We start from the raw sequence: 27,682 nt of genomic DNA on the forward strand, positions 1-27,682 counted from the left end.
GTGGAGTGGTTACAGAGAACGACTGCATCATTTGTCTACTGGTTTTACAGTGGCAGGAGAGAGTCTGCTTTGTTTCTTTAAACGTTATTTCTTATCTTTACATATACAGTGCTGCTGTATTATAACATATATTACATGTGTTGTATTCACATATGGATGGGGAGCAGTAATCATTCTTGATATAATGCTATTACTTTACAATGTCTATTACATTATAATAACACAATTCCATCTCTGAAAACTATCCATTTGCAGCTGGCCTCAAGACCAAGCAGGTACGTTATCCAACAGAAAATACACCATTAACACCTACCCCTGCAAACAGTGTTCCCCTTACTGAGTATTCGGGATCCAAAGGATTGCACGTGTATGCGCAGCACACCATACAGTAAAACCTCTTCAGTGCTCAAAAGACAATCAGATACATTTACCAGTCAGGGCTCCATTTCTGCAAGTGAGCCTTAATGGGTAATTGTGCTGTATGGAGTTCCAGGAGTGAGTGGATTTTAAACACCCTCCTTGTCTTACGGTACGTGACTCTCAACGAGAGACTGGCACGATTACCTGGATGGCACACCTGGAGAAAGGAGCTGAGCCACCCGAGAGGTGTAACGGTTTGGTAAAACTCAGCAAATTTGACTTCCATCGCATTCTACAGCGCAACCCTGTCCCCCCGCTTCCAAAGAACTGCCAAACAAGAAGGAAATATTTACAATTAACTCATCAGACTGCAGCTGAGTCCACTCAAAATTAATTTGCTTAAAACAACAGAGCGCTTTTGGGGTCACCGGTTTAACGATTTTCTGATGAACAACAGCAAAGACAAACTTCAGAACTTCAGACCGGCCGATTTTAGCTGTCAAACGGAGCGGCTCGAGCTCTCCCGTGACAGGAACGCTTTCGCATCAAATTTGTTGAGTCTGCGCTGATTGCGCTTGATGATTTCTACACAGCCTCTGACACCGCAAAGCAGTGATCGTTTGGGTTTTAAAATGATGTTTACACTTAGCGCTCCGCTCTGAACATGCAGGCAAGAGAGGAAAGCGCGCGGGACATGCGCTGAAATCAATATGTCATTTAAAAACCTCAGCGAAACCAAGCGCAAGTGTGCTGGATCCAGTCACCGCTCACGTTATTTTTGTAGCATTTCCAATACAAGTACAAACATGCACTGGTCAACACTTCTTTCAATCACACAACCACCAATTCCCAGAGCTTGTCAAAATTACACGTTAAAAATAGACCGAGACCAAAAAAAACAATAACAGTTTAATGTCATGTTCTGGCAACTTTATTTAAGCCTTGCTTGTGTTCATCCAGAGTGCTACGGTATCTTTCCTGCACGTCACCATGAGGGCAAAGGTCAAGGTCAGAATTGCCCAGGAAGAGTACAGGCGCAAACCGTTAGATATGTGACAAAACGTTTTTGCTCTCAGTGTCATCTGTCCCATGTGACCTGTGTCCCAGGAAGGCGCCCTGGGACACCGCACTCATGACAGAGGGAGAACTGGGCAGAAAAAGAAAAGAAGCGGCACAAATTATACTACAAATGCCCTTTCAAAAGCGAGCAGATCCGCCTCAGCGCTCACACAGTGGCATTACCATGTTGACAGCGCGAATATAACAGATGTAATAAAGATTGCTGGGGTTCGCCGTCCCTTGAAAGAAGGGAAAATAGATGGCAAAGCAAAAAGGCCGCCCTCCCTCTGCCTCTCCCTCTCCATCTCTCTCTATCTCTCCCTCCTCCCCGGGGCGTGAAAGCTTGAGCGAGCACAGCGGCGGATCTGTCAGGACTGCGGCGCGGGCCAGAGCCGCGGCGGCCAGCGCGGCTGTCACGCCTCAACCTGGCAGGCGGTACCTAGTGCAAATAAACAGAAGGAGGAGGAAACGCGGCCAGCGCGAGAGGGGGAACATGGGGCGGGCTGAGGGGGGGGGGGGGGGGGGTGTACAGAGCGAGGTCGGATGAAAGCTAACTTTGTGGCACCCCCTCTGTGCTCGGAGCCCGTCTACGTGCTGAAAGCTAACATGAGGGGGCCTTGGCTGACCGAGCTGTGTGGAAGGCAGTGTGGGTGAACTGTACTTAAACCTCGCCTCCCCTCACGTACGGGTTGGGATGCGAGCAGGGCCAGTCGTGGCAGTGACGTGGCGCTGCCTCTGAGGCTGAGGGCGGAGGGGGGCAGAGCGGTGGAGAATGCCCTTCAGAGAGGAGGTGTCTCCTCATCAGAGGCAGGTGGAGGACGCTGGGTTTGAGGAAGTGCCTCCTCTCCCCTTTTCCTACTTCCTTTCTCATTGAGACATGCTCGCCCCTCTCCGAGTGAAAAGACAAGCAGACATTCAAACAAAAAAGCCGCTATTACTGTAAAGATTTCATATCTATGTCCAATAAGGCAAAAGAAACCCTGCAAAGAGACACAGCGTTAAACTGCTGGGTGAATTAGTGCATCACTTTGCTAGTTATCACAAAGGGCATGTAAAACTATTGGTGACAGTAATCAAAAAAAATAATCAAGAGAAAAAAATAACTTCAAGGAATAAACAAACAAATTTACCAAACTACACCACCTGTCAGACAGGCGCTAAATGCATCCTGTCCCTCCACCCCCTGCCTCTGGATTCCGATGGAGGCCTGTATCTGGTAAGCACATACTCTTCCCCGTCGCTCCATAATGGATTACTCTGTAGGTGTCCGGTGTCCACTAATACACAGGCCCCCTTTGTTTTCCGCGGCCGTCTAATGGTGTGAATGTATGATTTATTCTGCCATCTTGTTCGAGGCCGGCGCCCGTTCTGTCACGTGACCTTAGGAGTAATCCTTGGCACTCAAACCCCACTGTGTGCCGGTGCAGGCGAGGGAATGGGCTTTTCGGGATTCCCCTCTGGAATGCTTTAAGCGAGCCTCTCGAAGCAGCAGGCAATTTAAACACATCCGCTGCCTTCTGCTTGATAATTTGCTGGATAAATAACGAGCAGGACGTGAATCTGCAGTACACTGACACACCAAGCAGTAAAGTGCAGGGCTCCATAGATGCAGGCAAAGGAAAAAACACGGACTGGTTCCTTTTAAGACTGCAATCTTTAAGGACCAGGATAAATGTCACGGCCAAAAAAGCAGGCGACAGCCAAAAGGGAACTATCCATGATTTCATTATTTTTCCCTGAATTCAGAGTGCTTGCTTTTTTCAGCCCATGAGGCCAGTCTTATGTCTCAGAGGCACATTACCAGCCACCCCTCAGAATGGCAGACAAGCTCATATGTCTGCCCTTTGTGCCCAGGTCCTCTGGATAAAACAGGCATTATGTTCATTGGCTGGAAAGGGAAAGTGGCAGTTGACAGGCAGTAAGTTCAGCTGAATAAAGCTACTCATGTCAAAGAGGATCAATGGCCATTCTTCAATGGGACCCTCCATCTCCCTCTCTCTCTTTCTCTGGTACTCCACAATGCAAAGGCTGAACTCAATTTCTCTTGGTGTAGCCAGCAACAGAAAGTCATTCTTGGCTTCTGCACCCTGGAAGTAACTAATTAAGATTTGCATCTTGTCATAGCAAATCTCTGGTGGTGTTAGCTGAAGCGCGGACTGTGTCCCCTGAACCAAGATGGAACGCGAGATCCATATCAGCCTAACCACACTGCAGCGTGTGATTAAAGAGGTGTCCTGCTAAACAATTATCAATCGCAATTACAGCTCCACTAATCAGGCCTGTAAAGTGATTAACAAGCTCCAAATTATCAGAGAAAAGAAGTGACCCTCGTCCACCTGTGTGAAGACATTCGTCCTATTTCACTCTCCTCCTTAAAGCTAACAGAGCATGCATACAATATCACAATGCATGCCTGGGGGAAAAAAAATGATCAAGCTCCTGAAAGATACCACATAAACAACAGACATGAATTCTTTAACAGTTCTGATAAAAAATGTTTAAAACCAGGTCAATTATTAATGATGACCCTGATGAGCGCTGAACTCCGCAGTTGCTTACGCTAGTGAGTGTTAAATTGCTTTTCAGCACTGTTAAGTGTTGAGTTACTGAGTTCTTTATTGGAACGGGTAAATAAATGTGGCAATGCCTGAGCTGTATTTTATCACATTGCCACAGCCGTAGAGTCTAAACTAAAATACTTTCAGATGCTTCATATCACCGTTTACAAGCACACCAATGTAGCAACAAAACCTATAAAACTACCAAAACTAACAAAAAAGAAAAAAAAAAACTTTCTAGAAAAAAAAACACGGCAAAAAAATGGGGTGAGTGTGGAGAGCCTGCAGACAGAGCTGTTCTCACCAATCCGTCTCATTGGTAGCACAACGGCCAGTCTCCGCTAAGTGTGAAGGTCATTAATTGGTTCCTTGGGGGGGAAGGAGTGCTCAGACCTCAGCAGCGCCGGAGTGATGTTTATTTTGCATGTTTCGGCCCCTTCTGAGTACCGCTGCTCTGCTGAGGGTCTTAGGTTTCCCTCGCTGAAATAATACACTTTAACACCAGCCTACTTTAAACAGGAATCACTTACAACAGAAGCAGGGAAAGTGGAACTGTCAGAAGAGGGATACCTGCACAATCGCTATCTGACTCAGACAGAGGACACTCTGCGCCGCAGGTCCGAGTTGGAAATTCGGTCAATATTTTATACACACATAAAATAATGCATCTCTGCCTTCCCCTCGTTGGGAATGCACCATTGTCATTTATTTGCTTAGAAGATGATATCATCAAGAATGAATCTGCTCACATTTTACACGCTATTCTACCATATGACTGAGTATTTACTTGGTATTTAAGGTAATCACGTAGTTAAGTTCAAGGGTGCAACTGTAGTGTCCTCTTCTGGCTTTTAACTGGCAATCTCCTGGGGCCAAACTTAGCTCCCTAAGCACAAATCCATATGGCTGCAACCAATAAAGAATAACTACACGGGAATCACTTCTGAAAACTGCAGAGCTACATTCCTGTAAAAGCTAGCCAGCAGAGGGGTGATAATTGGCATTGTGAATAGAAATGACTGGCACTTTAAGTTCAGAATAAAAGAGACAGCCTTTAAACAAGAAATTGCCCTGAGTGACAGGGTCAGCTAAGCTTAATGAACAACAATTGCGAAGAAAGTTAGAATGTCAGAATAACACGGAATCGGAGCTCGACAATTGATGCTACCATCAAAAATAATTGCATGAAAACTGCTCCGTTTCTTCCAAGGGGGAAAAAAACCCCTGATCTTCAACACTGACACTGGGAAACCAGCCAAAACATCTGAATAAAAAATAATTATTTCCCACAGACAGAATCACTTCAGTCAAAGGACACTTTTAGTGCTCAGATACTTCATGTACAGGCGCACGGCCAACGCTAACATTCAATCACGACGGCTGCCATTAAAAACAAAACTGCGCATGGATATCACTTATTGCAGCATCTCTGGCAGGAGCTGTTAGCAATTAAAATTCAGGGCAAGTGCTCCCTGTGGTGATGTTCTATAATCGCGATGAAACAACCAGAATAATTCTGCAATTACTGCATAATGAAGAAAAGATTCCCAAACGCATAAGGCTGCAGGGGCCGAGCTGGCTAATCCATCTGCTCTTCCTCTCCATCCTCCTCCTCATCCCTGCAGCTTTCACAAACATAGCGGTGTTCTCAGAATGCACTGCACATAACAGCATGGTTCCCTTAGACTTCCTCTGAGCTGCTACTGTACCCTTGAGCACAGTTGTTTACTGGTATCGTGACTGCCCTGCTACAGCAAGACTTGATATACGCTTTGTTGAAATGTAAAGTTTAGCCAGGAGCGCTTGAGTCAGACACAAACACTGCCGAGGCCTAGAATGAGAGTGTGTTTACAGCTAAGCAGAGTGAAAACCAGGGAGGCTCTGTACCTACCTGGGGCTAGGTAAGCTCAAAGAGGCTTCCAGTGCTTCTGTTCAAGCCCTTAATTCTGTTACATTACATGATCAATATGAGTCTGACCGAGTTCGGGTGACCATGCCTTCGGTGTTTTGCTGTTTAGAGAGGTGCTCAAGGAACAGGGTGATGATCCCTTGAACCTGCTAAAGCCACCAGCACGACTGCCCCTGTTGTCTGAGGAGCACTCCCGATGAAAGGCGATGTGAGCGTGTGCAGGTAGGGGCACTGGAGACACCGCCTGTCACGTGGGTCTGTCCAGGACTGCGCCCAGGGAGCGAGCAGGAGGGGAGAGAGTACCTTGGACAGGTCCCTGTAGTTGCTGGGCAGCGTCAGGTCCAGCTCCTCGCTTTCGTAATTGGTGATGACCCAGGGGAACACGGGATACTGATTCAAGTCGTTGTAGGTCCGGCCTGGAATGAATCAGAAAATGAGCGCTCTCTCTTCAGGAAACCACAGACGGCACATTAACCGGCGTTCCTGCTCACTACATAGCTGGCTAAAACCATATCAGTTTTTCATATCCTAGCATTACAATATTCAAAATCGCACTGCATTTGGAGCATATGAATTCCAAATGCAGTTCCCTATTGAATGGCATCCACTGATGAGATAAAAGAGATGAAGATGGCTTTATTGAAATAGAGGGGTCAGAGGCGGGGGAGGGACGTACCGGAGATGGTGTTGAGGAACATGAGGTACTCGAAGTTGGAGATCTCCCTGCGCTGCCAGCGCTGGGTCATGTTGGAGGCCTTGTACAGCTGCTTGGGACTGGCCAGCGAGATGCGCCTGCAGGAGAACACAAGAGCGTAGAGTTACTCCTCTTTCCGCTCGACCAATGGCCCCGACATCGCTCCTGAAGACCTACAGACCAGTGGGGGCGGGGTCAAAGCTCCTCCGAATTTAAGTGGCGTGAAGGAGCTTCACATGTAAGCACACTCTACGGAAAGGCCTGTACCACTCGGTCCTGTTCAGATCCATCCCTTGCACGCTGAGACCCACTATGCTCGTCTGATCACAGCTACTGTGTGTTTTTCTGTTCAAATGGACCTAACAGATGCTTCTCTGGCCAATCATTTAACCTCACTCTTTACCTACACATAGCCTGAGCCTGAAGCACCCCTGATAACCTAATGTCCTGGGGAACACTGCTCAAATATTTAGTCCTTTTAGCGCATTTTACAAATACGTCCATTTACATTGAAACTGAAAATGGAGAATTTTACATGTATGAAAAATTAATCTCTTCAAGAGGCATAACCATTTTAGACTGCTGAGTGCACCTAATCATGAGATTCTAGTCTGTCTATTTTGTCTGTAAATTAGTATGAATTAAGAGAGGTAACTTTTGTATCTGCCTAAGTGTAACGCCCCCCCAGAATCAGAGCATGAAACAGAAATGCTGCCTTCTTTACAGTGAGATGGACCTGCAATCCTGTTGCTCCACATGCTAACTACAGCCCCTAGTGAATGATGTATGCAAGGCCCTGAAGCGAATGACCAGCAATCCAATTAAAACAATAGCAAATGGAGGTATTAATCACTGTCAGGGTGTGAGATTACAGTCATTAGGGCTCTCTGAAGTTCAGACGGCCCTCAAAGCTCTGTTCCTGTTCACTTTCATTACCTGTACGTCTTAACACGGGAAAGAAACAACAATCACCGGGGTATCAGAGCAGCGCTGACAGTAAGCCCCCCGCTGTCATTCTGTGAAGCTGTTTTCTCTGTTTCTATAGCTGCTACAGCTGTAGAGTCAGACTGTGTGGGTTTAGCTGTGCTGCGGCCAATAATTAATGGGGTCCGCTGTGGAGGAGCGGGGGAAAAATGTTTAAACAAATACACTTCTGACACACACCCTCTCGCTCAGTCATAAATTCACAAAAAAAAAAAAAAATGAACGGTCATCATAGCAACAGGATAATTGCACAGTTTTGCAGTCTCCGGGTCCGCCACTGAAAAGGATGTCAATAAACCCGTTGCTGCACGTGTGAAATATGTTCTCGCCGTGTGTGATGCGGGCTGAGAGTTTCTGCTTTTGTTTATTTGGTTCTTTCCACCATGTTTCTGGACACGGGCGCATATGTAGAGGTGCGAGCATCCCGGGCCTGGCAGCTCAGAGCGGGAGCGGAATCAGCGCCATGCCAGGATTTGCTCATTCAGCGCCCGGGGCTGCGGAGTCGACCCCCCTGCTGTTTATTTCCAGAGGGGGAGAAATAAATAAATAAGGCGAGCTGTGTTTGTGTGAAGGTAATTACAGCGCATTACGGCCGGGGAAACGTGTAAACCCGGCCTTCACCTCTCTGTGTAAACCAGACACGCCCGTCCCCTGGTTTCCACAGCCCCGGCGCCGTGACCCGTGACGGTGTGAGAGGCGTGGGGAGGGGCGTGGAACGGGTAACGGGAACCCACTGCTGCCAGCCAGCCACTGCGGACCAACATGCAGGAGCACAGGAAAGGGGGCACAACGGGAAGAGCTCATGAGCACAGTTAAGGTACCCAGTACTGCTCTATGAGAAAACTGAATCCAGCTCTGTAAGTGTATAGCACTGGTAGAGTAGCAAAGCGATGTGCACCAGCTCTGGAAGGGCTATCTACATGAGAAGTGCTTTACAGAGCTTCCATTTCCTCACTTACAGTATAAGAATAACTATAAACAGCTTAACGCTGAACAGCTCTAAACATAAGTCAATGCAAGTAAATGAAGGCAATTGTTTGTGACTGGAAGTGAGAGGTAATAAGCAGCAGTTCTGTGGTTAACGCTCCCATGGTGAGGAATATTGTTCCTGAGTTTTATGAACCTGCTATGTCTGTAGAGAGGAGGTCTGGGGCTTTACCTGGTCTGCGGGAGTCCAAAGTTGGTGCCCACACCCACACGGGGTAGGCTGTGGACAACCTTCTTCACGGTGGCCTGGTCTGGGAAGTTGAACATGACAGCAGCTGCAGAAGGACAAAGCCAGAGGACACAATGAGACCAGAGGACACAACGAGACCAGAGGACACAACGAGACCAGAGGAGACAACAAGACCAGAGGACACAACGAGACCAGAGGACACAACGAGACCAGAGGACACACTGTGAAACCAAAATACAACTGGCCACATACCAAATAAAAGGCCCCATACCATGTGTTACTTGACATTAGTAAATCTTAAGGAAAAAAGGCAAAAAAGGCTCCATTCCTCAGAATCAATTTCTTATAACAGAATACATTACACACATACAATTACCATAAGGTGAGCAAGTGCTCTTCACTAAGATAAAAGCGAGGAGCCTGTCCAAGACTTTCACTAAGCAAGTTAGTCCAACGCAGAGGGGAGCGAGGGAGAAGGAGGGAGAGGAAAGGAGAGGCGATCCCTTACTCCTGTTGGCCATGAAGATCTCCAGGGCGGTGTTCTGCAGCAGGTAGCGTCTGGAGAAGACAGCCCGGATCTCCGTGAAGAGCCATTTTCCGTGCAGGCCCTCTGTGTAGGCCAGAATCTGCAGAGAGGGGAGGCAACCAGACTTCAACAACCACTGAAGAGGGGCCACCTCCAGCGCAGGAGTGCTGTGAGGTTATGATCAACTCTATCAGTAGAAACAATAACACTATCAACACATAGACTTGCCTGAAGCACTATGCGTAGTCAGTGACTGTATTTTTTGTCAAATTGACTTGTAAATTTGTGTGTTCTTGTGCTTTTTTTGTTTTGTTTGTTTTTGCTGGACCACAGTTTGTGAGAAGTTGACTGGAGTTGTAAATTAAGTAATTGATGAAGTGGCTGAAATGCGCCCAGCTGAAACTGCTTAAATGACTGAGTGGTGATATTTAAAATCAGGTGCTGTGGCCAAGAAGAACATGTTTAGCACAGTCGTCTGACAGAGAAGCATCTTGACTGCTTGGAAGTAAAATGTGAAATTCACCATCGATAACATTGCTTACTTACTTATGAATCACTTATTTTTTTAGTTGTTTGCTGCCAAAAGGTGCTAACATTTAAACAACATATATATTTACTATAGGCTTTTCTTAAGCCCTTTGCCACATACAACAGCACATAGAAAGGCAGGGCAAACCACTGATTTTAAACGATTACTTTAGGGAGGAAATTTGACCAGTTTTAAACAATACTGCATTCCCTGAAAAAAACAAAGGTGGCAATATCTGACACACACAAAGGCTCAAGGCAAACAGAGCAGATACACTGCATTAGCAGATCTAACAGAATAAAATATGGCACACTCTCAGCTAACAATGTTTTTGGGGAAAAAAAACAGGCGCCCACATAAACAGATTCCAGAGGAATATTAATAATGTATAACAGCATTGCTTTCTTCTGGGTAAAAGCCCTTTCACGAGAATATGACCCCCTCCTACATCTGTGAGTGAGGAATCTCACTGTAAACCCATAGAAACTGAGGGAGCCGTTCCTCTTCTGCACTAAATCGTCTATTAAACTGGTATCCAGTAATTGCGAAAGCAAAGTGACAGCATGTTATAGAAGGTTAAGTATCACTTATCCATCCCCAGCTAGACGAGGTACCCCTCAGATGAACCTGGGGAAGCCAGCGTTCGTCAGACTGGCTTGTTCCGGGGGGTGATGAGATGGCTGACAGGAGCAGACACTCAGCCCCCATACGCATCTGCTTTATCCGCGAAAGCACTTCATTTCTGCACTGGCTCTTCCTGCTGCCTGTCCGCGTCTCTAAGCATACTTACAGACAGGGCGATCAGGGAGCCGCGGGCTCGGCGCCGAAGTCAATCAAATGTATTCAAATTGGGCAAGCCCGTGGGACGGGTCTGCTCCCTTCAAGCACTCACTAAAAAGGTGAGAGAAGAGCCAGGAGCGGCTAAAGGATGGCCGTAAACCGCTACGCGCCCCTCCCGGTGTCTGGGGTCCAATTAAAAGAGGATTAGGCCTGTGGGACGTGTGGCGGTCTTCTCCACTGCTTAAAACTCTCATCCGCTCATCACTGCCCATAGGGCTCTGGACCACTGCAAGCCTGCTACCATGGTAACCACCTCGCAACCACCACCTCTCCCTCTGCATGGAGTTTTTACACACTTGAGTCTGTGTATAAACTCTGAAAGAACTAATGGACATAAGGTAATCAATCTGTATGTTGTGAACATCAGTGGGTGAATATTTCTTATCAGCTGTACCTGTGGCACAAAAGAGATGAAATCTTATACGTGTAGGCTGCTACAAAGCTGTGCCAATTGTGTATTTAGAGTGGGGTGAATGAAATATGAAAAATGTGGGCAGCGCTACTGCACTGACAAAATTACAAACACTACTGTAATTTTCAGAGCTCAATTTTCTAATTATCTTGTCATTTTGTTAAGCACCACAGCCAGACATACACTGGAAATCAATGTCCAACTGGTCTGGAAAAAATAATAATTTTTTTATACTCACAATAAAAAAAAATCCAGTGACATTTGTTTGGAAGCAAATAAAAAGTCTACATCTGACCTATTTTTTGCATTGTGAACACTTATCTGCTATCAGGAAATTACACATATTCTCTTCAACACACTTTATCTCTAATTCTGCCTGACACACTGCTTAAAATGCACTTACACATAGTGACCTCTACTTCACACAGCGTAAGGCAAACAGAGCAGATAGAAGTGAACGGCTGAAGACTCTGTCACACAATGCATTTCAATCACAGTGATGCAAAAACCCGTATTTAGAGATAAGGAAACACAACTATAAAAACAGGTAATATAAATCAGATCGTTCATAAAACAAGCAATATAATACAATAAAGATGATATCCAAGTGATTTACTCTAATCTTTAATGGCAGTTCAATGCCCAGCCCAATCTGTCAGGGCTTTCCAAATCATTAAGGCGCTCCGTGGATGAGAGTACAACATTTATAAAGAATGACGGAAAAAATGCTATCAGCTGGCGAGCTAAAGCGTACTGATGCAAAACTGCCATAAACACAGTATTATTCAATTCGGCTCAAAATGCCCGTGTGACAAGTACTGTCCTGTGAGATAATGAAAGATCAATAAATCCAGACCTACATCAATGTCACGGCATGAACATTTTCAAAAACGCCATTTGAAATACATCTGTGAATTACGGATCTTTATTGGCTGAGGGAGATGCGTTCGCTGAAATGACACATAAGCTGGAGTTATCTGCTGGCCTGGAGGACGGCTGTATGCAGGCCCATATTTCAGCCCTCCCGCAGATGATCGTGAAAATGACTTGGCCTTTCTGACCTGAAACATTGCTTGAAGACAGAGATATCTGTCTGGAGAAAGTAATGCTATTTCTCAGGTGTCAACCGTTTGACTTAAAAAAAGAAAAAAAGTATAATTTAATTCATACTGGCCAATGACAGCGCCCTGCGCAGCGATTCCCTCCGGATGGCGTTTTGATGTGTGAAACGCTGAAGGCCCAAATGGACACTCTAGCTGATATGACAGAGGTCTCTCCAGCGGCTCCTAGTGCAGACAGTCCTTTGATAGGCTCCCCAAGCGTGATGCGTGATGTATGATGCGTTGTATGATATTTGTTCTGGACTGCTGCACCTCTGAGTCCTTGGCCTGGGTTACAGAGCACAAGCGTGAGCTGGGCTACACAGCACAAGCGTGAGCTGGGCTACACAGCGTAAGGGTGGGCTGAGTTACACAGTGTAAGGGTGAGCTGGGCTACACAGCATAAGGGTGAGCCGGGCTACACAGCATAAGGGTGAGCTGGGCTACACAGCGTAAGGGTGGGCTGGGTTACACAGTGTAAGGGTGAGCTGGGCTACACAGCACAAGCGTGAGCTGGGCTACACAGCGTAAGGGTGGGCTGGGTTACACAGCATAAGGGTGGGCTGGGTTACACAGCACAAGCGTGAGCTGGGCTACACAGCGTAAGGGTGGGCTGGGTTACACAGCATAAGGGTGGGCTGGGCTACACAGCGTAAGGGTGGGCTGGGTTACACAGCGTAAGGGTGGGCTGGGCTACACAGTGTAAGGGTGAGCTGGGCTACACAGCGTAAGGGTGGGCTGGGCTACACAGTGTAAGGGTGGGCTGGGTTACACAGTGTAAGGGTGGGCTGGGTTACACAGTGTAAGGGTGGGCTGGGTTACACAGCGTAAGGGTCAGCTGGGTTACACAGCGTAAGGGTGGGCTGGGTTACACAGTGTAAGGGTGGGCTGGGTTACACAGTGTAAGGGTGGGCTGGGTTACACAGCGTAAGGGTCAGCTGGGTTACACAGCGTAAGGGTCAGCTGGGTTACACAGCGTAAAGGTCAGCTGGGCTACACAGTGTAAGGGTGCACTGGGTTATACAGAATTAAGGAGTGCTGAGTTGTTCTCAGTTTGGTTACTCTCCCACTGTGACCCCCAACCCAAAGCTCTCTGGCCAGTGTCACAACACAGTGCCATAAAACATGTCACCACAGGGTCCTGACGCCACTGGCACACTCTATAAGAGTCACCGTGTGCCTTCGCCACCCTGGCCAGAGATACTGCTGCACACTTCCGCTGACAGATGGTGGTGCAAGCGAGGTCAATGCAATACCACCACCTCCAGGAGGCAGGGGGAGCTGAATGTGAATGAAGACACCAGAAAACCAGGTGCAGGACTGCACTGCAGACCCTTTAAAAAGGGCTGCATGATTTAAACATGGCAAGGACATGGAGACAGATGCTACATTGCTTGGGAGGTGCATTGACACAGCGAGATCCCTGCCTGGCACAGTGGGTCCGTCTCGCAACGCTGTTTCAGTCTGGCGGTGAACACCCCCCTCCCTCTGAAAACCCTCTATAGATGCTCTCTAAATCATCAGAACTCATGTTTGGCTGTGCTTCAGATGATCCCAGGTCAGTCAGCGAAAGCCAATATAAATCTCAGGGAGTGTTTCCGAACTGGACCACCCCTTGCGAACGGACAAACGCCGCACCCACTCATTCAACTTTTATGATGTAATGGGATAGCAAAATAATTACGGTCAATAAGCCCTGATGTTTAATACTTAACAACAATAACACATTCAATTTTTTTTAAAATACAGTCTAGACTATGGCACAAATTTTGAACTCCATTCATTCAATGAAAGCGTATTGCATTAATCCATCACGGTGCGTTTCCTTCACGCAACATGGACAGACGGTACGAAGCTGAAATGCAGTCACTTTGTTTACAGCCCCTGATTCCTTTGTTGCTGACAGAACGCGATCCTGACCTTTCCTCTTTCTGCTGAGGTGTGCGGTAACGGCACGCGCGCGGCGGACGATCCGTTTCACTCAGGCTCTCGCCGGTTTCGGTTCAGAGAGCCCCCCGCGAAGTTCAGTTTCGCAGGGGAAAATGGAGGCGTGCACAAGGCCCCCCCGCCTTCGCGAAGGTGAGCGCTCCCGCCGGGGCCCGCGCTCCGCCGCTGGCGTGCGAGCGCCCTCGTTCATCTCTGTCAGGCGACGGGCGGCTCGGGGATGAAGAGGGGACGCGCGAATGCTGGTCCGAGCCTTGGCAGCCCGCAGATACGCGCCTCTGATCCCAGCCAAGCGCTTCCGCTATCATCGCACAGCACCGGAGCGCTCCTTCCCAAAATACGCCCCCAATGCAGGCTGCGTGCTCAGCTCTGCTGATACAATGCAGCCAAATTTAACTGAAAATGCCCTACGAGGGCAGATGAACACAAGCTATCTACGCGTGCTCATGTAAAAAGATGGATGAGGCATCGAACAGCATTCACTGCTAGGCCGACGGGCTGTCTGTGTGCTATGACTGATAAGCTCCCTCTGTTGAAAGAAAGGGGTTAACGTTCAGCTTAATTGATGAAGGACCATTTATATAAAATGTAATTGGTGGTCAAAATTTGAAATGTCACCACGGAGATGGAGGATTGCTCTCGATTAAAAAAAAAAAAACCCTCTTGAGGAGTACTGGGTTAATGTGCTTTCTGTCGTTGAAAGAAAATTAGGAGAGCGAAGTTCAATTTGTATCCTGTTATTAACCCTCTCTGCATCACCAGATGGGTTAAAGGATAATGGACGAGGGGTTTATTATTGCATTTTTTGGTCAGCTGAAGTAGCGTAAAAGATAAGGTGACAGAATTAATGAGCAAAAGCTAACGGGGCAATCAATCAACATCAAACAGCGAGAGCGCACAGCAATGCTGGAAACCTGATAGAATTCCCCAAGCAGGGTCTGCCTTGAACACACTTCCCCTTCTGTGTGTGTGTGTGTGTGTGTGTGTGTGTGTGTGTGTGTGTGTATACTTCATGCCTTTAAAGACATCTCTGCATTCGTAACATCACAGCACATGCGCTTGCTGAGAAGACCCTGCTGCTCAGAAACGAGCTCAGCTCACCACCCAAATGACTGCTCATGACAGTTCTGGCTAGGTGAGGAGGTTTCCCCACAGTCCTCCAATCTGCCCTCACTGAGTCCAACTACCTCTGCTGTTGTCAAGGTGAGGATCCAGTAGGCTTCTTTTTGTTGAAAAGTTTTAATCAGACTATCACCTCTAGCAGGTATACCTACTTCCAAGCCCGCTGGACTAAAGCAAGTAGACAATTTGACCAGTTTTCACAAGAGTATTCCAATATGAAAAGCCTCAGACAACAAACAATTGGTTAATATTCCCAGCCCAAGTGAACAGAGCTGACAATCAGTTAAAATGCACTGCAACTGTCTGTCACGTTCGCCCATTTACCAGGGAGGTCACACCGGACTGGGAAGTCAAGGTACAGGCACACTGATCTATTGTGTTATGACATTTATTGACCAAGAGGAAAACATGACCCTCGTGGCTATCTCTAAACCCTAAGCAGGTGAACTCACTTATAACAACAGAGGAGACTCGTAGCCATCACTTTAGCAACCGCTGTGCAGATTCTTAAGTGACAGGGCAGAGCTGTCTGGCTGGGCTGCCAGAAACGCTCAAGACTCCTTCTCAAGACACTCCTCAGCACACGCACTCAAACACACCCCCAGAGGGAAGGACTCAAAACCTTGTGTTTCCCCATTGAAAACACACTGGTTTCAGAGAAATTAATTTAGTGGCGGTTAACTTAGCTCTAACACACAAAGCCATAACAATCAGACACATACAATAAAGGATGCAAATGAACCCAAGCAGGAGAAACACTGTCATAATTGGTGTGACCAGAAAATTGGTGTGAATTTATAAGCATGCAAAGTATGAGGCTGAGAGGAGTCACTGACGGAGACAGCAGCACAGAGTATACTGAACGGGACTGAGAATCCCTCCAAGCATTCGCCCACGGCAGTGCTCCCCTCCCCCCCCCCCCCCCGCCGTGTCACCCCCCATCATCGAATGAGTTCATCAGATTAATGAGGGTTCGGACCAATCTGCGACCCTAATGAGAGCCGCGGCCCCGACCCGCCACCATCACCAGACCCTGACCGCAACGGCGCTCTCAGGACAATTAAGAGGGATCTGTCGGCTTTACGTGACACAGGAATCACTCCGGCACCCCCGTCTCTCCGGGCACCCGAGAGGGAAAACACTGTACTGTGCCATATCGTCTGAAAGGGGAAGAGGCTCGGATCGCCATTCTGAGCCTTCCACACTATCAGGGCTGTGCAGTGCCAGAATGGGATTTTATGAGAACAACCAGCGGGTTCATAGCCAGCTCGCTAAAATAAATACCACAGTTATGGTGTAGAGGACGCATTACCCTAATAGTGCAATTACATACCTTCATTTAGATAGCAAACTAGCCACTTTATTATAACATAACCGTATTTCAAGTTGACTGGAAAAAATGCTACATTAAAACTATTAGTATTGTGGTCAGTATTTGTATAACTCAGAAGCAAAGCTAAGTTAAATAAGGAAAAATAAATAGCCCACTTGCCAGGATTTCATGCTGTTGACTGAAGGCTGCAACAGACTTGAAATAATGACACAGGTGACAAATTCTCATGCTACGCTTGCAATTTCAGAAATGCCACTACACAGACACTAAAGGTAATTTGTATGAAAGATTGCTGACTAGTGTGAACCATTGGAAACAATATATGGTTTTCATGTTTTCCCCTTTGTCTGCACAAACACAGACTTAAAATGCATACAGAATATGCAACAGACTCTTTGGTTTCCAGTAACTCTGACTACAGAGAAATAAAGAAAAACACTTTAGGAAAATGTATGATGCCTGACAAGACTACAAGCCAAACTGAATAATTAGTGTGAATAACAAGGAGAGTAACACTTACACATGCTTGTCATTCAAAGTTAACGACAAATGATGCAGTTGGATCTTATCAAAACAAGCTTCAGGGTGTACTCACTGAAGCACTTTCCTCTAAAGGGGAGTCCTCTACAGCCCTCTCAGGATTATAGCTGGTGTGTCTGCTAACAGGTCAGTCCTTTCACTCCCCCCACCCTCACACTGGGCCAGGGGCTTAGCCCTATAAGCATGAACAAAAGTACTGCATGGATTTGCCCAAACAGCAGAGTGCTCCTGGGGGTTAATTGGAGGAAGGAGTGAAGCCTTTAATGTGTTGACTCATTAAACATTTAGCCCACCACGAGCCATTGTGCAGGCCTTAGAAGATACCTTATATGGTAACGTGGCAGAGATACAATAGTGGATGATTGTTCTATGAGATGCACAGGGTTCCTTGAGTTTGTTTTTCATACAAAAAGATAAAAAAACAGGACTAAGGGTGATTGAACCAGGCACTCCTTTCAGAGTATTTGACCCAGGAAAGTTAAGTGTGAGGGGTGATTTTTTTCTCAAAGAGATCACAGGCTCAAGAAGATCTAAGCCCCCCTTCATTCAGGCTCTGAATCTTGCTCCTCTTAGTTTGGGCTCTGGGTGCTTTAACCTCTGTGCTGATAAAGGGCAGTGAGGTGGTGATTCGGGAACAGATGAGAAGAAAAGCCAGAAAGGCCAGCAGAAGTGAGGAGAGAAGAGGCGTGAAATTTGTAAGACACTCAAAACCAGGCAAGCTCCTGTCGGCCCTTTTCCTCGTCTTCTGGAGGGTGAGTAAAATTTTAAAAAATGACCTCATACAGTGGGATACAGCATAAACATGTTTACCAGCAACCGTGCTTGGGAATAAGACAAAAATACATATTACAGACACACAAATTCAGAAGCAGCTACATACAAACACAACATGTGCTGCCAGTCAGCTGAAGAACTACTGCTCCTTAACGCAGCACAAACGTACTATGGACTTACTTTGCTGTTTGCGGTGAAGTTTCCTTTTGTATGCATAAAGCGGTACAAGAAGCAGCGGCCCGCCGAGCCAGCCAACCAGCATTAGCCAGTGTGCATTTGAGGGGCATGTCATAAGTGGGGCAGAGAGAATCGGAGAGACGGCCAGGGGAGGTTAAAGACTCTGACGCGGGGAGGTTAAAGACTCTGAAGTATTGTCTCCATGTTCCCCCAGCCCTTTCTGGCTTTGACGCCGTGGCAGACACCGGCCCGTTTAAGATTACCCACTATTATCTCCTTAATTTGCTGCGCTTTTTCCCCGAAAATGCCATTTTGCGACCCTGCTACTGCAGCTTGGGGAGCAGAGGGGCCACGGAGAGGCGCATTTCCCTAATCCCGCTATTATTGCGCCCCTTTATTGGACTGGAAGTGGGGAGGGGTGGAAGAATTCAGCCCTTTCACTTGTAGGGGTGCCCGAGGGGCCCGGCAGAAGAGAGGCTTCCTGAGGGAAAATCTGCAGGGATTTGGGGCGTTTAAAAGTGACTCAGCTGAAGACCTTGGGTCTCTGATATGTAATGAACAGTCTGCTTAAACATGAAATGTAATCAAGAAACAGCCTGTGTTAACCTCGTCCTGTCCCTGGTGCAAAAACACAAGGTGTGAGTGATGAACTGAACCTCCCGCTGGATCCCAAAGACATTCGTTTTTTAGATATTAAAATGTCAGTGTTTTTGGCATTTTTGTTCAACCCCCGGGAACCAAGGAGGATACTTTCCAATATTAACACACAAAATTCACAAATCAAGATTTTTTCCCCCCACCAACAGTCTATTCACACTTCCACTGTGTCTCCAAGGGCTGCTCAAATTGTTCGGCCCAGCATATATCAAGACAGGAAAACAAGCCTAATCTTTCTAGGCTTAGTAAAACCGTTCCATAAATCTTCACTGGAAACGATGACCGTGCAGTTTTCAGCAGTGTGATTCAGCCAGTTTCTCTCATACTGTAAGTATGACTTAGCTGCAGTTTGTGGGTGCAGTGTGACCCTCTCTGAGCTGCTACAGGGGTGTTCTACACCCCAGGCTGCCGCAGCTTCACGTAGAGAAGGAGAGAAAGGAGAGAAGGAGTGTAATGATCCCTGTCCGCCTGTCCCTGTCCCCCGAAAACATTCATGCGCACATTCTGTATCTATATATAAATATGCATCTAAAAGGCCGGTGTGTTTTTGGATTTTGGTATTGTATCCACTACAAAGGATTAAGAGGCTCCCTAATCCCACTGCCACCGATAAAGCCGACATGACTGAGCGCTCACAGTCCCAATGGACGTGTCACTGCAGTCAGACTGGACACTTCATTAAACACGGTAACCGTGGCAGCGCAGAGGGGTGTGTGACTCCTCCTCTCTCAGCGCTGGAGGCAGCCTGGGAGGCTGTGGTCATGCTGCGGTCACCGTCCGCTCTCGCACGTCTAGGAGGCTGAAAGGACGTTTACGGTCATACTGCGGTCACACTTTATTTTTACCTGAATACAGGGCGCTGCATTCATGTCTGTGGTCACGCTGTAGTTCCAAAAAGCACGTTGGAGTTTCTCAAATACATCATGCCACAGCCAGTGAACATTCAAAAAAGACATATCTCTCTCCTAATTTGCATGTCACGTAAAATGCAGCACTGGCAACACTGATGGTGTTGTAAATGTCTTATGAATGCTGTAAACAATTAATATAATTGTTACAGCAGTGTAATAACATCATAATAAAGACATGACGGGACTGAACTCATAATCACGTATCACCACTACGGCAGCTCCTCAAAAGGCAAACCCAAAACTGACCTCTTCCAAGACTTTCATGATCACGAGCGGGTTTTAGCCTTTCCGGACCGATCGATGCGAGAAATTTTAGACTTTATTACGCCCACTGAGCACGCAGCATTTTCAGAGGCGGTTGGGAGACAGACGCCCTCACGTACTGCTTAGATTGGCCCGAATCTTCACTCATCTCAACTCGTCTTTCATCTTATAGTTTGAAAAGCGTGAGAGTGGAAAAACAAAGCGAGTCTGTAACTCCCGCACATAAACACGGGATGACAGTCTGAAGGCGAGAGAAGAGACGCTGCACATCAATTCAGAGAAGCACACCTGTTCACCAGCCTCATTAAACCGGGGAATTATGGGAAATGATCACACAAAGCACGGGCGCTCAAATGATCAGAGGACAGACCTTAAGAACACAGGCTGTGGGAAACAACATCTGCTTCTGAAAAATATTTCACTTGCATACGTTTAAGTTTTAATGAGGGGAGCACTGCAGAGTTCAACGACCAAAACAAAAGAAAGCACTCTTCAGAAGCGAAATGTCAACCCAAGAGAGCGTTTGAACGGAACGAGAAAAGAGCCAACACACAGTTAGATTAGTAACCATCCTCACATGGAGAACCCAAATGTAGCCTCACACAAGAACACACATATATACAAGATGGAGACTCAAGGAGCTGCTCTGCAAAATGAAGACTGAGGAGAGTGGCCCCATCGTTTAGCCAAGAGTTGGTCTACAAGCAAGCGAATAAATAGCTTAGGATGTGTTCATCGCAGAGCCTAGGGACAGCCTGTGATTGGCCAGCTCCCTGCCCCCTTCATCTGACTGTGCTACCCCCGTGCGCTCTCGACCGGCCAGGTGGGGGCGACGGAGAGCCCAAAACAAGCGCTGCCTCCAGATGGAGATATTAGTCATCATTAGCAGGACTTCTGACACTGAGTCCGAGTATTTCCCCGGCGATGACCAAGTGGCAATCATCTCTCCCCTGGCTTGTCACCACTGATTACACTGTCTTTTCATGAAAATTTCATTTGCGGGGTGCCCCCCCTGCCAATTTACATTTCGACAACTGCATAAGCACGCGTGGCCAGCCCAGGTCTGCAGAGACAGCAGAAAGCCGCGTTCCGCAGAAGATGAAACGCTTTCATACGCCTGGCTGGAATATAATGACGGCTGTCTGCTGACAGAGGCAGTATTGATACTCCCCTCTCTTCCCCCGCCTCAAACGGGGTCCTGGGGATTTCGAGCTGTCTCTCTCCCTCTCCGAGTCGCGGAGCAACTGTATATAATGTACCGCGGTAAATGAAACGCAAGCCGGCCGACACAACGGGCTCCTTCCTTAGCTTTGAAGAGCAGAGTTCAGATGACGGCACGGAGGCTCTTACCAACTGAGTTCCATTATTGAATCTTAATAAAAAGGGCTTATCAGACGACAGGATCGGTGACCTCATCCACAGCGCAGCAGGATAACCCCCAGTCAGATATGCGCGTCGGCGACCGCTCTGAGTGAATATATCAAAGTTATTGATGTGGTTAGAGGGCAGATAAGGAAGAAAGAGGCTCCGTTTGCAGCGGATTTTCACCATGCTGGGGGAACGCAAAGCGCTGAGGCCGTCTGGCATTGGAGCCCTGGCCTGACGCTACACTGTTCTGCACGGCATGAACCCAGCAACGGCTTGCTTCGGGAGGCCTGTATGCCTTGTATCCCTGACTCTTAACCCTCTTCTTCTGGGTCTGAAAGCAAACAGATTGGCAGGCTCAGAGGAAATGAGAAATGAGCGCAGAAGCGTGACTGAAACTTTGCCCCTGTGCAACAGATGCAACCATGAGCAAGGCGGCCATCTTGAGTGAGGGCAGGAAAGGAGTTAGGGGACTTAAGCGTAATCTCCTTCCCCAAACAAACATGAATTGAAAATGAGCACTGAGAGCGCTCCGTGATGACTCTAATGATAATGAGTCAGTCCTCCTTTACGGAGCGTTTAATTTCTTCCAGGTGCCCTAATTGCGCCGTCCTCTCTGCCCATGATGGCCAAGTGAGGGGAGAGACAGAGAGAGAGAGAGAGAGAGACAGAGACAGAGAGAGTGAGAGGAAGAGGAGAGATGAGCCGCTGCCCTCCATCCGTCAGCCCGGGTCTCGTCACTGAGCGCCCCAGCGATTTATTGACCGTCCCAGGATGCACTCTGTCAGAGTAGCAGGAAATATGAACGGGGGGGCGTACGGAGCTCATTGATAATGACATACCTGCTCGCAGACGCCTGCTAGGCCACAGTGCACACCACTCAGGGCTAACTGGAAAATCAATAGGCCCTTCACTAGGCCCTGCCTGACACTCAGCCCCAGCGTCTTAGGACGGCCCTGACGGGCAAAGCCCGCCCCCCCACTCTCACCAATTAGCGTGGGACCATGCCCCAGCCCCAGGAGCAGGGCAAGAATGGAACACACACCCAGCTGTGAGTGCCGCCACGCCAACGTGAGCGCCAGGGGGGTGCGCTGACAAGTTAAACACCAAAGAGGGTCGTAACTGTCATTTTACCCTGTTCACCTTTCACCTTGACAAGGTGTTATCAGATAGGTCGAGCCCTGGAACACCACTGTAGGTATTGTTTGCTTAAACTGCTCATATGTGCGACATCATATACAACAAGAGCAGGAGGACGTTACTGACTGTGGCAAATAATCAGTACTTACATATGCATTTACATTTATTCATTTGGCAGACGCTTTTATACTAAGTGACTTACAAGTGAGGTAGAATACAACACAAGCATAAGCTATGGACTCACAATAACAGAAATGCTGAATGACCAAGTTTCAATAGTTGGCCAGATAAGGTCCAAGCTAGCTGGTAGAGACACAAGTGCATTAAACCATTAAAATGATTCACATGTTCAATTTCATATGTGCTGAACACACATATTTAATTGCTCTGGAAAAATCAATTACTTCTTTCCTAAGTGATAAGTACAAATGCTTCTGTTTCTGCTTACATTGAAAAAATTCTGCAATCCTGCATGTAAACAACTTGGCATAAATAGCTATTACTTGGGGTCACTTCTCGGGGCGTGGCCAGCACATCTCGGCCAGCCAATAGTTGTTGCTCAATGCCGTCAGAGCCAATCGTCTTTAAGCACCTTCCCTCTCCCCGCCCGTAAGCCTTTAAGCATATAAGTTACAACGCCAGGGGAGATGAAACATAACTCCGCATGTTATACGGAGACTGACAAACTGTCTGTAAACACGGCCGTGACGGCCGCGTTTGAATGCGGGCCCGCGCACATCTGCTCCATGACTTCATCAGGCCTGCCGAGCAGATGCAAAGGTCCTGCCAAGCAATTAGTGCCACGGGGTTGATTTGGTGGGCCACCTCCTACAGCGAAAGCAGCTGGGCCCACGGGGGCGGGGGGGCGAGGTGCCGGGGCGCAGGTGGAGGGCGCAGCCGAGAGGGGACGCGTTTTTCAGAACTCCTCTCGGGTTTCCCCCCCCCCAGACCGAAGCTACAGGCGCTGGCATGCCTCCTCGCTGTTCACTTGAAAGCCAGCCTTGTAAATCAGGGAAACGCAACAATAAAACTGTGGCAAATTCCTACTACCCCCCCACCACCCCCCAAAAAAAGAGTGCTCAAACTCGATTTCTTTTTTTGCCGTTTAAACTTCGAGCAAAACAGTCGAGAGGGGAAAGAATTCTGTTCCTCATGGTGAATCACCAGACATCTGACTTCCGTTGTGAACGTCTCAGCCATAGACACACTTAAATTATTAGTATAGGCCCAGCAAATTAATTGCTTTAAAACAGTTAGCAATTAAACAGTCCACTCATCTTTGGAAATAGATACAAGCATCAAATACAGCACCACGCTGTGAATATTGGAAAGCTCACAATGCAAAGCTTATTAACATTATTGCATTATTCACATTAGGGACAAGACAAAATATTCCACAACAACGTCACTAATCTATTCCCCGGATCAATATTAGAATGCTTGTAAATTCACAAAGAATGAAGAAAAACCCAGTGTTTTCAGAAGGAAACCTAGGAATCCTGCATAAACCACTGCCTAAGTCAATTATATTATTCACTGTCCGACCTGAAATAACGAGATCTGTTTCCAGTGAGTCATTATTTGAGCAGAGGGGGAACAGTGGAATTTAATACCATGTTTTGGGGGAAAAGGATGGGTTTGATTAGCTGGATATTTGATCTTGGGATCCATGGAGTATGGTAACATGATATTAATGGGAATGTACAACCCCACTGCATCCAAGACAAGTGTTGTCCATCCGCTGTGGTCAGTTAGTGTCTTCACAATGCCCTCCTCTTACACAGGCTCTCAGCTACAAACTGTCTGGCACACTCGCTCAGCTAATCTGGATTTCATTATAAAAGCCAATTAACGAGCACCAATCACAGAAGCTGGACTCAAAGACAAGACTTCTGTAATTTAAGAAAAAAATAAATAGAAGCAACATCCTCGTTTTGTTGCTCTAAACTGCCAAAATGCAGACAGTCAGCAAGGACTTCCTATCACTCTGTAATATTCTGCGTTCTGCAACAATGACAGCAACACCCGGGCCTCCGAAGTTAGGCACAAGCACAGGTGGACGAGTGTTCCGCAGAGGGCATAATGTGTTTTCGCACACTGCACCACTGCGTGTTAATCTCGATACCCTCAGTATAGAACCGCTTAAACAGACAGTGTATCAAATGTAAGCTATGCAAGGCGGATAAAAGCAACTAAGCCAATGAACAATGAATAATACTAACACTAAATAGTGTGCTCTTAGTTCTGACACATGCTGAAGCAGGAACATGATGGACACATTCCTTCCCTTCACTATTGGTCTGCTTAAAAAAAAAAAACGAGCGCTGGCTGTCGGAGAGGAGCACGATGAGTCCCAAAAAGCCCGAATGCAGGACGGGGGAGCGCCCAGCTAGGTGATAACAAATGGCAGCTTTTAAAGGCCTTCGCCCGGGTCTCCCTCAGGGCGGGGCAGCGGGGGCTGCCAGGGGCTTTATCAGACACTGTCGAGCCCTGTCCAGGGGATGGCTCAGAGGGATTCCCACAGACGCAGATCAAAGCCGGCTCGCTGCAGAGCCCCCAGCTCTCTCCCCACGCAGGCTCCACCCACCATGCAAAGGGGTTCTGCTGAATGGAAACCCAGTGGAGAGGAGCAGGATCATCCACACTCAAAGGCTTTTTAAAGGGGACCTGAGCCTGTTCTTCGCAATAATAATCAGTAGCTTGATGATAATGAAGAATAAAGAATAAAGAATGATGACAACTTCCAGCTAACATTAAACATCTGCATCCAGTTAGCACTCAGTGTACTCTACTTTAAGCTTTCCAGACTGAGCAAGTGAATAGAATCAATAAGTATCTAAAAACAAATATTTAGCAATAGCTACCAAGCATACATCAAGCTATCGGCCCTTAAAAGGCTGAGAAATAAACGATTTGTATGACCAACCAAACAATTTTCCTGGGTTTTTCTTTCAAACAGAATCGACCAGAGTGTAGCTGTTTGTATGCCAGACTTGTTTCTGAGAGTTGGCGTTTTTGTTTTTCTTCTTTTTGGACACCAGATATATTAACAGGAATTCAGAAATAGCATTCTGCAGGCCATATTTCACTGATGAATAATTGTTTTTCACCCCCCTCCTTTTCAATTACACTGCACTTTTCCCCACAGGCAGTGCATCTAAAACTGGGTTGAGTCATGCTGGGCATGAAACTAATGAGGCTTCATGGGGCCACAGAAATACTCCAGTACCTCAGTTCTGCTGATTTACTAAAACATGAGATGTCCAACTACAGAATAAAAAACCAATGTTTGTCACAAAAAAAACTGCAAAATGAAAACCACCAAAAGCTACTGAGAGGTAACATGATGAACTGTGACAAAGAGCTGACCTGAAAAGAAACCTAACTGAGTCTGCAGAATTAGTCGAAGGCTTCTATCTATTAAAACTCTATGAAGACTGTAATAGTTCCCATATGATGAAATGCATCTAGTCTGGTTGAGAACCACTAAATGTATGAGTAACACATTTATATGTTAACAAGAGCAGATAAGGTTACCGGCGTTTTACGAGTTGCGGTTCACGTAGGGATCAGTACACCTTATTAATGTCCTCCTCACAGAATGTGGTCTCGAATGCTTGCTTTATTTGTCTCAGAGCTGTATGTAACGATGTCTGTCCAAAACCACCTTAACAGTCTGCTGCATTCGAGGGCAGAACATGACACACTTCCCAAGCTACAGGAGCCGACCTACCCAGTGTTGCCGGGTTACTGGAGAGTTCCGTGCAGAACTGGCGCGGATGACAAGCAGACAGCTACCCGAAGGAGGCCTGAACGTCTTAAACCCTTCAGACTGAAAAAAAAAATCTTACCCATGTCATTTTCAGCATGTTCCACCTAATGTGCTTACTTTGGCTTTTTATACCTCAGCCCTCACCGACAGTATATTTTAATGCTGTAAATCCGTTGACTCCGATGCCGTTAGCAGCTTGTTGCTCGCCCTGAACGGACTGTGTTAAATTTGCTGGATAGAAATTAAGGGGCCTCCATTCTCGCCCTAGCCACTCACTCATCTCAGACGCACCATGGAAAAATGTACCCAACTCCAGCGCAAGATTACCACAGCCTACACGGTTGTAGCCATTTCGGATGAAATGATCAGGTTTCCCTCCAATGACTTATGAGCCCGAGAATACTCCGGTTAAAGGGGAGCAGATTCCAACGTCCTCCTACGGCGTCCCAGCTCTGAGGGTTTCCAGTGGACAGCGTTCCTGTGCTATCCAGCTGCAGCAGCTTACACAATTTTGATGCGGGGAACGGAAAACCCAAATGGGCTAGCTGTCCCGGTGCATATTACCATAGAAGCAGAGAGGTGCTTCTTGGAGAGGCAGGTCACAGCAAGGCAGAGAAAGGTCTTTTTTGGACCACACAGCATTTAAAAATGTTTCAACTAACACATATATTTATCATATGTGGGATGAACATACAAGTGTGGAATAAACTTGTAGTTTTCTGTCAAAATGTACTCCAAAAAAGTTCAAGTTATAAAAGGTATGTCATTTAAATAGCGTGAAATACCTGGAACTATGAATGCTTGACCTCCTAAGATAAGAAGTTTATAAAAAATGAATTGACTTCGATGGAAAGGGGGAGTTCTTCTCTGCTTGTGTAACACTACAGGTAACACCTAAATCACAGAACACGCTTCACTTATTCAATTGCTCATGAGTTAATGTGCACTAAGCTTTGAAACACTCAATGTACCATTTTGGTCATAGGATGTCATCCGCTGAGTAACTGTGAGGGAAAGTGGAGAAAATGAAAGACGTACGAGAAACTTACGGTCTTGCAGTATTTCATGATATTTGGACATTCAGAACAGCTTTTAGCGCACACTCATCTCTTTGGTCTTGCGCTTTTGACATTACACATACACAGTAAAAAAAAAAAAAAATGCCTTGAGTGGAAAAAAAAATAAAGTAATGACCACCATAAACAGTTACTGGGTTCCATCATATGATTCATATGAAAAGAATGCTAAATCTCAACAGCCCAACATTTTTTAAATTTCAGTTGTAAATCTGGCTTTTGAATACAGCCAGTGTGAGTGGTGCTTTTGCAGGCAATACACTCCTGCCTATGCAGTGCTAAGATAAAGCCAAGCTCTCCAGCAATGCCCAGAGTAATGACACACGTGCAGGTGTGAGTGTATGTCTCCAAAGTACCTGAGCATCCTCATAATTTAACAGGAGAACTCACACGCTTGTGACCAGCAGTATAACCAGCAGGTGAAAGTATTTTAGCACGCCTGTTATTTTTTCCTCCAAA

The 27,682-nt window shown here is 46.8% G+C and overlaps 1 protein-coding gene across 1 annotated transcript in view; it reads right to left on the reverse strand.

The window, feature by feature from the left end:
- Nucleotides 1-27,682, reverse strand: part of LOC118793402 (lipopolysaccharide-responsive and beige-like anchor protein) — a 210,665-nt gene that overhangs the window by 49,911 nt on the left and 133,072 nt on the right. The window contains exons 41-44 of the mRNA XM_036551568.1: nt 9,250-9,367; nt 8,724-8,826; nt 6,563-6,678; nt 6,190-6,302 (exon numbers count right to left, since the gene is read on the reverse strand). Coding sequence (XP_036407461.1) covers nt 6,190-6,302; nt 6,563-6,678; nt 8,724-8,826; nt 9,250-9,367 — 450 coding nt within the window. The remainder of the gene's footprint in view (nt 1-6,189; nt 6,303-6,562; nt 6,679-8,723; nt 8,827-9,249; nt 9,368-27,682) is intronic.

The sequence above is a fragment of the Megalops cyprinoides genome, chromosome 18 (genome assembly GCF_013368585.1).
Source record: "Megalops cyprinoides isolate fMegCyp1 chromosome 18, fMegCyp1.pri, whole genome shotgun sequence".
In the NCBI taxonomy this organism is placed as follows: Eukaryota; Metazoa; Chordata; class Actinopteri; order Elopiformes; family Megalopidae; genus Megalops; species Megalops cyprinoides.